General features: G+C 41.3%; 1 protein-coding gene across 1 annotated transcript in view; it reads right to left on the reverse strand.

The window, feature by feature from the left end:
* Nucleotides 1–13,708, reverse strand: part of WDR37 (WD repeat domain 37) — a 1,467,838-nt gene that overhangs the window by 976,837 nt on the left and 477,293 nt on the right. Inside the window, exon 3 of the mRNA XM_044064684.1 lies at nucleotides 4,230–4,326. Within this exon, the coding sequence (XP_043920619.1) occupies nucleotides 4,230–4,326 (97 nt within the window). The remainder of the gene's footprint in view (nucleotides 1–4,229; nucleotides 4,327–13,708) is intronic.

Here is a 13,708-nt window from a genome sequence, read left to right on the forward strand (position 1 = left end):
CCTATGTCACAAGATGGGTTGAAAACTGGCTCAAGGATAGAACCCACATGGTCAGAATTGCAGGTGCCATGTCAGACTCTAAACCAGTTACAAGTGGCGTCCCACAAGGCTCTGTCCTGGGACCTCTCTTGTTCGGTATATATTTCTCTGAGGTACAGGCTAACATGGGAGAACTATGGCTGACCAAGTTTGCAGATGACTGCAAACTGGGTGCCATAATCGACTCGCCGACTGACACAAGCAAGCTTCAAAAAGGTCTCACAGAGACGGATAGCTGGTGCCAGAGCCATGGCCTAAAGCTAAATGCCAAAAAGTGCATAGTCATCCCCTTTGGGAAAAACAAAGTGCCCACAAATTACCACATAGGTGGTAATCCATTAAGTATGGAAGAAGTAATTAGGGATTTGGGGACCCAAGTAGATAGCAATCTTTCCTTTGACAATCACGTTGCCAAAGTGGTTAGAAAGACCTTCTATATAGCCCACCTTATCACAAAAGGGTTTACATCTAGATTAAGAGAGGTCATTGTGCCCCTCTACTCATCACTCATCAGGCCCATAATTGAATACAATGCCCCATTTGGGATGTACCTTACCCGACACCTGCAGCAACTGGAAAGACCCCAAAAGTACCTCACCAAGAGGATCAAGGGACTCAAACAGATGCCCTACGCAGTTAGGCTAAAGAATCTCCAGCTCTACTCAGTTGCTTACTGCCTACTCAGAGGCGATCTGTGCCTGACGTATAAAGCCATGTCCAACCCAGAATTAATGGACATGCTCCACCTCAGGAAATCCAAATCCCTTAGAGCTACACGCTCCAGGGACTTAAACCTCAGCACAGAAATAAATAGGACATGCTGGAGGGACAGATTCATATCCCAGAGGCTCCCCTCACTCTGGAACAAAATCCCAATCCATGTTAGGCAGAGTCCCTCAATGACCCTCTTCAAGATAAATCTTGACGAGTGGATGGGAGATCGTAGGTTTACCCCTGGGATCTCTTCTGTGTCCCTACTAGACAGAGGCACAGTAAACTAATCTCAAAAGGGCTATCTTCTGTGACCTACTATACAGAGGCACAGTCAACTAATCTAAAAGGGTGGCGAAAGCCAAACACACTCTGGCTAGGCTTATAAATGCCCTAGGGCAGATAGCCTAGTATCAACTATGAACATGTTTGGGGTAGTTCAAATGCATCACCACCTGTTCTATATCCTAAGGATGGTGAACAGCGAAGTAACTGAAATTTTTGATTAAGAAATGTCATCCATCACATCAACAACAAAAAATGGTTAATAGATAAGGCTATCTACTCCTGACAGAAAAAACATATAAGGAAGCACACATCAAGGCTTGCAACTTGGATATCTTCCTGGCTGAACTAACTGCTAACACCTTCCAGTACAGGAACTTAAGAAATGGAATAGGTGGCTCAAAGGGAGGTTTGGCTCGTCGTCCCAAAATAAAATAAGGCCTCAAAGGGAGAAGTTTCTCTTTGAGGCTTTAAATGTAGTACCCTCTTCTTAAAGATTTAACTACATGCCTAATTGCTGAGGAAGGCTCCCAAGGGAGAGTCTGATAAAGTAGATCCAGCAGGGATATATGACAAAGACTTCTCAAAGACGGATTAAGCACATTGTCCTAATAACCTACATACATTTTGCTGTAATTCTCCTCCAATAGGACAGCATTGCTAAAGCTGCTGCTTACGCCTCTGACTTCTATTCCATCTTAAGTAATTGTATTGATAAGACAGTCTCTAGCTGCAACTATAAAAAGTTTAAAAACAACTCCCTATGTGGAGTACCCATATTCAAAAAGATACAAAAAAAAAAAAAAAAAAGAAATTGTTTAATGCTTATAAGAAATCTCATTCTATCTACCTTTAGAGCACACTTAAGCCAGTAAAAAGCTTAAGGGCACCATTAAAATGCTCAGATCTGAGTATGAATTTAAAACTACTAATACCAAAACATAACTACAAATCTTTTTTTTGACTATGTTAGGAAGTTAAGAATGAAAACACAGCAATGTTCAGAGCAAGTCCACAATAATATTACATACACTGACCGAAAGGAAATGGCTAATATTCTAACTTACAAATACAGTGCATATTTTACTCCACCCACAATTATAGCTATTCCACAATCCCAAGTAAGCACATCCACTGGTTTCATTCTTGAAGTCTGGAGAAAAAAATCCCACAGTAATAACATTAAACAAGGGTGACCCAACCACATACCCTGGTTACTACAGACTTATTAGTCTCACTACGTCTTATGAAAGGATATGGAGCATGTTATCTCACATTTTGTTAATAAGGGCATTGAAGATAGATGGTATCTATTCTAAAAGTGCATTCATGAAGGTAACAGCATATAATGACTGCATGAGCTGTGCATACCGTGTGACTTACCACAGCTAAACTTTTTCTCAGCCATGCATTACAATACCTGGTATAGAGACTAAGTGGGAAGAACAAGAGGTCACAAGTGTTGATGGCCAAGAAGACCTTATAAACAAAAGCAGCTTTAGTAACCACCAAGGTAAATTTGGGCTGGATTGGTAAAAAGATGCAGCATGGGAAACATGGTATGTCTACTGTTGAATAAAGATTTACTTAAGTACTTAACAGGACTGTTTTTTTTTCCTCTGGTAAAAATACTTTACTTTTGCTAAGTTAGCCAGGACATTTTGTACAGTTTTCCTTATTCCTAATCTGAAAATGGAAGGGCAGAAATGCTGAAAACCACTGCAAAATCCTGGTAGCAAATAAAGACACAAAAAGACAGAAAGAATGTCTGCAAACATGAAAAATGTTGCATAACTTCAGCATTTCACTATGTTTTTATCACACTTAATAAAAATGATGTCCCCACTTAACATGTAAAATGTACTAATTATTGTTATCTTGCCTGTCTGGAAAAGTTTTGCCACACTCCATTAAGACTGAGAGACTAGGGAATTTTACCAGCAGAACAATCCAATTTTCACTTCACTATGGCAGGTGTAAAGAACAGCTATAGTGTCAGTCAATTTAATCAGAAGAAATTCTGTCAAAAATCATTCAGCAAAAGTTGGGATTTTGTTTGCATTTATAATGTAGCATATTTACAGTGGAGAACAATAAACTTAAGAATTCATAGTTAGTAGGACTGCTAATCTAGCAAAAGGAGTTAAAAACTGCATTAAATAATATGGTACAAAGCAAAAAAAAATTTGTTCTCAACCCAAGAATAAAACATTATTACCAAGACTACACTTACTCCTGGCAACTAGCAATAACATAGAATGTGTAGGTCTGAAAGACTGTAGTCACCTATACTCCGGTGTACATCTAACTTTTAACTTGTAACTAACTAAATACTTGCACTATTAGGAACACATTTAGCAGAAACAAAAAGTAACTTGGCACAATTGTTCCTATTTGTTAATGATCACAATTACATGAAGAGTGCTCTTGTCAATGCCCCTTTGCAAATCTCATCCCACTCAAAATACAGCTCTATGCCCCAGAAGACCTGGTTTGATGACAAACTCTGATCCTGGAGAAGTTGGTCAGGGAGGAAAGAGTAAGCGGCCAATGCCATCTAACCTATCCAAAAGGGAGGGTGCTACAACAGTCCCACCACAATAGCTTCATCTCAAAAGGCCCAGGACTGTAGTACTTGGAACTAGAGACTCTGGGGAGTGCATGTCTACCAAGGAGTGCTCATGCTAACTGGATTCACAGACATTTGGAAACAAATACTTTTACTGGGTTCAGCATAGTGATACACATTTCAACCAACAAAAAGAGGTGGTGTTAGCATTCAAAAAATGTTCCCATTCCTGTTGAATGAAGACTAGAAAACCCAGCTCTTGCTTCCCTAACCTGGTACTCTAGGATTGGGAAGAAGAAATAACCACATGAAGATAGGGTTTGATGGTTATGTGCTGGATGAGGCCAAATAAAACAAACACACACGACCCAATAATTACATTACCACCCCACCGCTATTGTCTGCTTGAAGACTACAGTACCTCTAAAGACTTTGGTCTCTAATTTATCCACACGAACTACACAGAAAACTATGACAATAAAATGAGATACTTAATTTACGGAGTCTGACCAAAGGAGGACTGTGTACACAACATTTTTTTTTTGCACAGAAATCTACATTAGTGCAACCAAATATAAACTGCAAGATGACACGTTATGTAACAAAAATATTAACTGTTACTTACATTCCAAGTTCTCGATATACAGGTTTTCAAACTCTCGCTCAATCTGCCCAAATAGGTCCAGCAGTGTATTTCGGACAGGCACTGGCAGTTTTGAATCCTTTAAGTAAACAGGAAAACTAGATTACTACTGTAAACGCAAAGATAACTGGTATCAATATGTTCACAAATGTGTATGGAAAGTAACTTGCAACTGCCTTTAACAATAATCAGAAATGCTGCAAAACAAATATACTTTGTAATTCAGTAAATAACATGAAACATTGCACATAACGTGTTCGAATGCTATCTAACTAACCAACACATCATGTTAAAATTCTTTCCTCTCTCTCTCTCTCTCTCTCTCCATTAGCCAATCTAAAGCAAGATGTTCCACAAGAGTCCATTCTTGCCCCACTCCTCTTCTCCATATATATCAACAAACTGCACCTGGATGGTCCTCCTCTCCCACTCTTACTATGTGCTGATCACATAGTACAACACTGCTCAAATAAATTCCTCACAGCTTAACAAAAACAACTTCATTCGGACTTCTTCTATCTGATTCACTGGATCAGTAATAATAAATGTACACTCAGTTCACTCAAAACAAATACCATGGTCTTTAGCACAAAATAAAAACTAAGTTAAACTACCTCCACAAATGACTGACCACAGCAGTGCTGAAAAGACCAACTTATTTAAATATAGGGTACTCTCAGCAAGATCCTTTTCTCAGCTTCTCCCTACACAGACATACAAGAAAGAAAACACACTCACTACTTTTCCGGGCTAACAAAAATCACCTGCTTCCTTTCAAACCCCTCTGGAAAAACACTGGAAGAGGCATTTTACTATCTCAACTAGAATACAGACTTCCCTTTAGAGCATATGCCTCAAAATAAAATCAAACACACAAATACTCACCAATAAAATATGCAGGTTCAACACATATTCACAACAGGAAAACTGCAAAACACTACTAAAAGCAAAATAGCTTCCTGTAAAACAAAGGGTAGACCTTCCTGGATCACAACTGTTCAAACTACTATAAACCAAACTTCCCTCCGCTACTTTCCAGATAAATATGAGACTCCCCAACCTACAAACTTTGAAAACTTGACATTTTGCAACTTCATTACAGAACCTTTAAACTACATTTCAATGCACAAATCACTACTACTCTGTTCTAGATCCCAACATTTAGAAATTCATACTAACCTCTCTTACTCAAAATTCATTTCTCAGAAAAAAATGATATTCCTGAAAATGGTAAAATGCCAGTGTTATTATCAAATGACTCAACCTAATCAAGCCCTTAATTCCCACTAACGCATTCCCTATTCCCTCTACTTTGATTATTCTGCACTTAAAACTCGCCATACTAATCCACTGTGACTCTAGGTCTGCATTGTAAGCAATCTCAGTCATTTTTATAACATTCTATTAAGAGATGTATTAATTTGTTTACAACTGTATGCAGTAATGCAATGCATGTTTTATAAACCTGCTCACCTGTCTCTGACACTGCATATGTATGTTTAGCACTATTACTGTGTAAACACCGAAAGTGTGATAAGAAACTTAGGGACACAAGTGGACAGTGGTCTCAACTTCGATAACCACATTGCCACAACAGTCAGGAAATCCTTCTATGTGGCACACCTCATCACTAAGGGCTTTCATCCAGAAAAAAGGAGGTCACTGTCCCACTGTACTCATCCCTCATTAGACCCATTATAGAATATAATGCCAAATTCGGTATGTACCTCCCAAGACATCTCCAACAACTTGAAAGGCAGCAGAAATACCTCACTAAAAGAATCACAGGCCTAAAGCAGATGCCATATGCTGACCGTCTAAAAAAAACTCCACCTATACTCTGTCGTATATCGTCTACTCAGAGGCAATCTCTGCTTAACATACAAGGCCATGTCAAACCCAGAGCTGTTGGACATGGTACACTTAAAAAAAATCCCAATCCCTCAGAGAGACATGCTCCAGGGATGTAAACCTTGTCATCACAATGAACAAAACATGCTGGAGGGATAGGTTCCTGACCCAGAGACTCCCCAGACTCTGGAATAAACTGCCCATACATGTCAGAGTGCCTCTTTGGCCCTCTTCAAAAAGAACCTTGATGATTGGATGGGAGGTAGGAATTTCACCCCAGGGATCACATCAGTCACCCTGCTAGACAGGGGTCCAGGGAAGTAAATTCTGTGGGAAGAAATAGCCAGGGAATTGTTATGGCTAGGTTTGTATAGCGAAGAAATAAACAAGTCCGGCACCACAGGACCCGGAAAATCGGTAACAAATATAACTGGAACACAATGCGTGCTGAATCCCAAAACGATGTAACTGTTGTAACAAAGCTTTTATTAGAACCAACGTAAACCTAAAAGCTTTGTTACAACAGTTACATTGTTTTGGGATTCAGCACGCATTATGTTCCAGTTATATTTGTTACCGATTTTCCGGGTCATGTGGTGCCGGACTTGTTTATTTCTTCGCTTGGACTTGTCTTTTTTTGATTTAGTTACTAGGCTTGTATAGCCCCTAGGGCCGATAGCCTAGTACCATCCTATGAACCTAAACCTATGAACTGCTGTATATTCTCGACAAGTGCATTATTATAAATACTTTATAATTGTCAAAACTTTAATGCCTTCCCAGACTGAGACTGAAACTGGTCATTTGTTTTCACTTTTCTATCCTGGTTCAACACAGACACACACACATACAATATACATATATTTATGTGTGTCCACTCAAACTCTCAAGAGTTCAAGCTCTTGAATGGTCAACTGAAGAGTTTGAAAATTAACTTTTTGAACGTTGCCACTGTTTAGGTGCAACAGACTGTGGTACTGTGGTACAGTGGGAATTGGGGAATTTGCCCTTTCTCCACTGTAGTGCAATCTCAGAGATGATATGTGTACATACAATTGAGCTCGGGGTGTGGGAGGTGCAGGGGTGCTTGCCCCCTACAAAAAAAGTTTTGTTTGTTTTTTTTTTGTTTTGCTTCAAATCTCAAATCTCTGTGATTCAAAGTACTGTGCATTCAAATCTTTGTGATTCGAACAGTTATGGAGTGTGTCTTAGCATTCAAACGTTTGACAGTTTGAATAGGTTCATAGGTTCGTACTAGGCTATCTGCCCTAAGGCATTTATAAGCCTAGCCAGAGTGTATGTGGCTTACACCACCCCTTAGGATGAGAATACTACGCCCTTTTAGGGTTTAGTTTACTATGCCTCTGTCTAGTAGTGACACAGAGATGACCCCGGGTAAACCTACGATCTCCCATCCACTGCCGAGATTTCTCTTGAATAGAGTCAGTGAGGGCTCTGCCTAACATGCACTGGGATTCTGTTCCAGAGTGTAGGGAGCCTCTGGGTTATGAATCTGTCCCTCCAGCACGTCCTATTTATTTCTGTGTTGAGGTTTAAGTCACTTGTTCTCATGGCTCTGATGGATTTGGATTTTCTGAGGTGGAGCATGTCCATTAATTCAGGATTGGACATGGCCTTGTACGGCAGGCACAGATCACCTCTGAGTAGGCGGTATGCGACTGAATAGAGCTGGAGTTTTTGCAGTCGGGCAGCATATGACATATGTTTAAGACCCTTTATCCTCTTGGTGAGGAACTTTTGGGGTCTTTCCAACTGCTGCAGGTGTCGGGTGAGATACATCCCAAATGGGGCATTGTACTCAATCATTGGCCTGATAAGAGAAGAGTACAGGGACACAATGACCTCTCTTGATCTAGATGTGAAACCCTTCATGATAAGGTGGGCAATATAGAAGGTCTTCCTAACCACTTTGGCAATGTGAGTGTCAAATGAGAGGTTACTGTCAACCTGGGTCCCTGATTACCTCTTCCGTACTTAATGGATTACCGCCTATGTGGTAATTTGTCGGTACCTTGTTTTTCCCAAAGGGTATGACTATACATTTTTGGCGTTCAGCTTAAGGCCATGGCTCTGGCACCAATTATCCGTTTCTATGAGGCCTCTCTGAAGGATGTTTGTGTCCGCTGGAGTATCAATTATGGCGCCCAGTTTGCAGTCATCTGCGAACTTTGTCAGCCACAATCCTCCTATGTTTGCCTGTACCTCGGAAAAATAAATGCCAAACAAGAGGGGTCCCAGGACTGAGCCCTGTGGGACACCACTTGTGACTGGCTTAGAGTCTGACATAGCTCCAGCAACTCTGACCCTGTGGGTTCTGTCCTTGAGCCAGTTTGCAACCCATCTTGTGACATATGGGTTTACATTTAAGCTGGTGAGTTTGTCTATGATGCCCGAGTGGGGTATTGTGTCAAAGGCTTTTGCAAGGTCAAGGTAGGCTGTGTGAACTGCCTTACCCTCATCAATGGCCTTAGTGACTGTTTCAAAAAGTCGACACAAGTTCAAAAGGCAGGATCTGCCCTTGACAAAGCCAAATTGGGTAGGATCCAATGTCTGTAGGTCCCCAATGTCTTTGTTTATGAGTTCCATAATGATCCTCTCCATAGCTTTGCAGACCAGGCTCGCAAGCTTATGGGGCGTATTTTTCAGGGTCCCATAGAAGCACCGCTTTTTGAAGTGGGACCACTGTTGCCGTGACGCCACTCTTTGGGTATGTATCCTGTAGTAAGGCTAAGATTAAACAGCAGCCTTATGTGTGGGTTTAGTTCCTCTTGGAGTTCATGTAGCACACAGCCCGGGACACCATCCGGTCCCATTGATGCTGTGTTTTTAGCTTTAGAGAGGGCTTTTCACCTGAGCATCTGAGATGTTAGGGAGGCTACACTCTGCTGGGATAGTTATTTCTCTCTCTGGGGGGGAGGGGAAGGAGAAATTTGCACTGAACCTGTCTGCCAGAATGTTGGCAATGTCAGTGGGTTCAGTGTATTTTGTGTCATTTTGGACTAACTCTGAACATATCTGGGAGTTTCCACCCAGGTTTCTAACATAGCTAAAGAAGGCCTTGTGATTGTCTCTCGTGTCTTTTGCGATTTTTCTCTCAAAGTTGGCCTTGGATGATTTTATGAGTGATCGTTTTTTGCTACTACTGATCAGAGACGCCTTCCCTTTTAGGGATTTTGCTCTGTCATGTAGTAGCTTCCTCCTCCTGTTGTAAAGTTTGTTTATGGCTGGGGTCCACCAGACCGGCCTGCCTTTGGGGAATGGGTCTTGGTTTTATTTGGGATTGCATGATCCATGCATTCTTGAAGGTGCCCATAGAAGGCAGTTGCAAAGGATTCAGCAGTGTGGGTTGTGGTTTCCACTGGCCCAGGGGCCTTGAAGGATACCACTTCAGTCTTAAGAAGTGTGAAGTTTGCTTTTGAGAAGTTCTTCACTGTGGTCTTTTGTGCAGGGGTGGGGCGGATGTGGATTTCCAGTGAGATTAATTTATGGTCTGATCTTACCAAAGAGGATATACTTTCGGTGTGGAGCATTTTGTCCCCATGTTTGTGATGATCAGGTCTAGTATATTGTCTCCTCTTGTGGGAATGGTGACTAGTTGTTCCACTGCATTTGAGTTTATGAATTCTAGGAACCTTTGGGCTAGGGTGTTGGGGCTTGAGTAATGTTCCCAGTCTATGTTTGGGTAGTTGAAGTCTCCCAAAATTATGGTATTTGGAGAGACATTCATACTCTCCAGTGTCTTCAGGAAGGCTGTGTGGGGTTCCTGAGTTTGAGAGGGTGGTCTGTAGCATGCTACAAACTGTAAGGCAGCTTTGCCTATGGTTAGTTGCACCTGGATAGTCTCCGATGCTGCCACTAACCTGGAGGTGTGGGTATCTTTGATGAAAATGGATACTCCTCCTTTTGTGGTTCGGTCCAAGTTTTGGGGCCGGAAAGCATGATATGAGGTAAAACCTGATAGTGCTGGGGTGCTCTCAGGAGCCTTGAACCAGGTTTCAGTCACTGCACAGACATCGATGTTCTCCATACTGAGGAGGGCTTCGAGGGCATGCATCTTGAGGTTTAGACTTCTGGCATTGAGCAGCATTACCCTTAGTTTTTTTCCACTTGTGTATTCTAGGGAGGTAGGTTTGTCATTTGAGCCTTGCCTAAAAAAGGCACTATGGGGTGGCAAGAGCCTTGGCCCAATCCGGAAGCCCAGGGGTGACAGGTGCAAGCCATCCCTCATAAGCATTGTTGTTTCAAGCATGTCATCCCAAGCAGACAGACATTGGATCCCCTTAGAATGACACCAGTAATTAAGCCAATTGTTAAAACTGATCATTTTGTCTTTGTACTGTGGCATCATTCTTGGTGAGGGTAAGATGCTGCTCAGGGTCAGGTCATACCCGCCCTGGGCTACATAATCAGAGAGCCTCTCTCTCTCTTTTCATGTAGTCCAGGGAGGTCAGGTCGCTCACACACGGCATGTACAATGACTGAGTCATATTTGTACTTGCTGTAGAGTGACCTGAGTGCTTGTGTTATGTGGCGGATTCTAGCTCCCGACAGGCAGCTTACTGTGACCTTTTCCTTGTTCAGTCTGGTGAGCGGGACGTCAGTGTGTCTGACTATGGAGTCACCTATTACAAGTGTGTCTGGCATGTTGTTTGGCCTTAAGGGCTGTGACTGTTTAGCACACTGACTTTGTGGGAATGTCTGTCATGCACTCATACGTATATGAATGATGTATGGGTATGTATGTATGTGTGCATTATACAGAAATATATGCAGAAATGCAACTTCACAACTCACTGTAGGTGGTCTTTTGACTTAAACTACAATACTTTCAATCACATGAGAAGTACAGCAATATATGTCACTACAGCTCAGCAATAAATGAGTTACTAAAGTCATTTAAAAATTAAAATGAACAGAATAGCGGCACTTACACTGCTGCAATGTGACATTAACATAATGTCTTGGAGACAGTATGAGCTACAAAGCATATCTGAGTTAAACCTTCTTTATATATTTGTTTGCATGAAACAAAGTACTATTCTGTAATCAATGCCAAGCTGATTATTTAACTTACTTTTTTCCTAAAAAAATTCCTAAATGAAAATACAGCTCAGTATATAATGTGTTAATTCTCAAAGTGGGAAGCACTGTAGTTTTGTAGTTAAGATCTCTGCCTCATAATCTCTAATAACTGCCTGTATGGAGTATGTATGCCGTCCCAGAGTCTGCACATTTCTTCTCTGGGTAGGGTCGATCTTCCAAAAACATGGCTATTCAAGTACACACAGACACACAGTGTGTGTGTGTGTGTTGCATTTATCCTTGCTCTTTTGTCAAGGGTCATGGCTGAAAAGAGTCCATGGTGGGCCATTTCACTTAGTTAGTTAAAGCTTAATAAATTGAAAATTAATTTTATATGTATACATCTTATACTAGAGACTCTAGTCCCTCAGGAAAAAAGGAAATAGGTGGAGTCAAAGAATAGTGGCACCATCTCAAGACAGTGTGCGTGCGTGTATGCACATGCTCGTGCACTTGTATGAAGTTCCAGTGGTGCAAAAGGAAGCAAAGTCACCTTTTGTGAAGCAGGTTGAGGGTTCGATTCCCACACCAGGCAGGTGGGTTGCAGACACTGCACTCCTGGGTGTGTCATCCTTCAAATGAGGCATTAAACTGATGTAAGATCAAACATCTATCAAAAAAAGGGAGTGGGGGGGGGGGAGTTCCCCAATGCCCTGACCAAACTTCCCCTAGATGTATAAATACTGCCTGGGTCTCCTCTGAAAAGAGGCCACTAGCCAAGTGGGGTTAACCCAGTCAACAATGTCTAAACAAAATAAAGGTGATTATCAGGATAGAGCAAGTGACCAAGTCTGGTATGGGAGAAAGGTACATAAGGAAATCTGATGGTGAAACACAGAAGTCCTAGAAGTTAACAAAAGATTGAAAGTGTGCAGGAAAAAGTGGCAGACAGTTGGACCAGGCTAAGGAGGAATACTGTTTGACTAAAACAGCAGCTAACAGGGCAGCCACAACAGCATAGCACAAAGCATCAGAGGCACCAACCCATCTCTTGGAAGGTGACTCGGTGGATGGCACAAAGAAACTATCAGGCTGCAAGGGAAAGACAACAATAAAAAAGTCAAAACACCATTCATAAGAGATGCCAGCAGCAACCTGCGCACTAGTCTACAGGACATCAAAGTCAGACAGAAGGAGTACTTCAGCTTCTGAATGAAGAAAACCCCACTAAAGCTGTACCACCCCATACATAGTCTACAGTGAGAGAGGAAGAAGAGATCACTGTAGAAAAGGTAACAACAGAACATAGAAAATTAAGTCCGAGAAAGCAGCAGGCTCAGATGAGGTTAGAGCAGATATAATCAAGATGTCGAGGGTGCTACAGAAGGAATGGCTCCCAGGGGTACTTTAAGCATTATGAAGAGAAAGGCATATCCCAAATGCCTGGAGAATAAACATCTTAGAGCCAGTGCACAAGAACAAAGGTGAAATTGGGGGGGGGGTCCTAAATGAAAAAAAAAACAGCACTGGTAGAGTTTTTAATAGAATCTAAAAGAGAAGCTGCCATTAAAAAAGGAATATTTAGTAGAGCATATAAAATATTCCATGATAACTATAAGACTCAATCAGAGGAGGTTAGGAAGGGCCAGGAAGAGAAATTAGTTAAGCAAGTCACAAAGAAACAATGGGGGGATATCTGTATGTCTCCCAATTATACAACAAAATCTAGATGATTTTGGACCTTTGCCAGAAAGTGCTTACATAGGTGTTTTTACACCCCAATCACACTTCAAAGAATTATTCCTCAAGTAGACGGCAAATGTTGGAGGTGTGATGGGGCAGAAAGAGGTGACTAGGAACATATTTTCTGGAAGTGTAATGAGTTGGTAGACTCCCTGCAGACTGCTCTTTTGGAGATGCTGGATGAGCAAGTTGGAGTGACTGGGGAAATTAGTTTTTGAGCTATGATACAAACTCAGAATTGGCTAGACACAGTAAGACCTTGCTGAGTCTAATTATATTGGCTGCCAAAAAGCAATTACTAGAAAATGGACATCAAAGTCTAAACCAACTTTACTAGAAGTAGTGAAGATAGTAACAGAGTTAAAACAACTGGAACTGGGATCTTTAGAAAACAGTAGGATTAAATTACATAGGAAAAATGGGAACTGTGGGCTCAATACATGCAGAGGAGCAACCAGGTTTAAAAGAAGGCAGGATTTAAATGAGTTATGTAATGGCTGACTAACAATGACTAGAAATGTTAAAAGTGAAGTATAATGTTTTCAGCTACAGTTGTGTCGGCACAGTTTGGAATGCATAATGTTTGCAACTGAGATTCTGTCGCTATGGTTTACTGTCATTTATACAAATGTCAACATGGCCTATGTCATACATGATAATTTAAAAAAGGCGTTTCTTTTTTTAAAAAAAGGGCTATAAACAAGCATGGGAACAATGACAAAAAAAAAAGAACAAATGGGACATTCACAACTATCGGCAGCATAGAGACATCAAACTAGTGCTGCACTGCATGAAAGTGCCGGACAGGATGACTAACAAATGAA

Source organism: Protopterus annectens, chromosome 3.part0 (assembly GCF_019279795.1).
Source record: "Protopterus annectens isolate FY-2018-M chromosome 3.part0, PAN1.0, whole genome shotgun sequence".
Classification (NCBI taxonomy): domain Eukaryota; kingdom Metazoa; phylum Chordata; order Ceratodontiformes; family Protopteridae; genus Protopterus; species Protopterus annectens.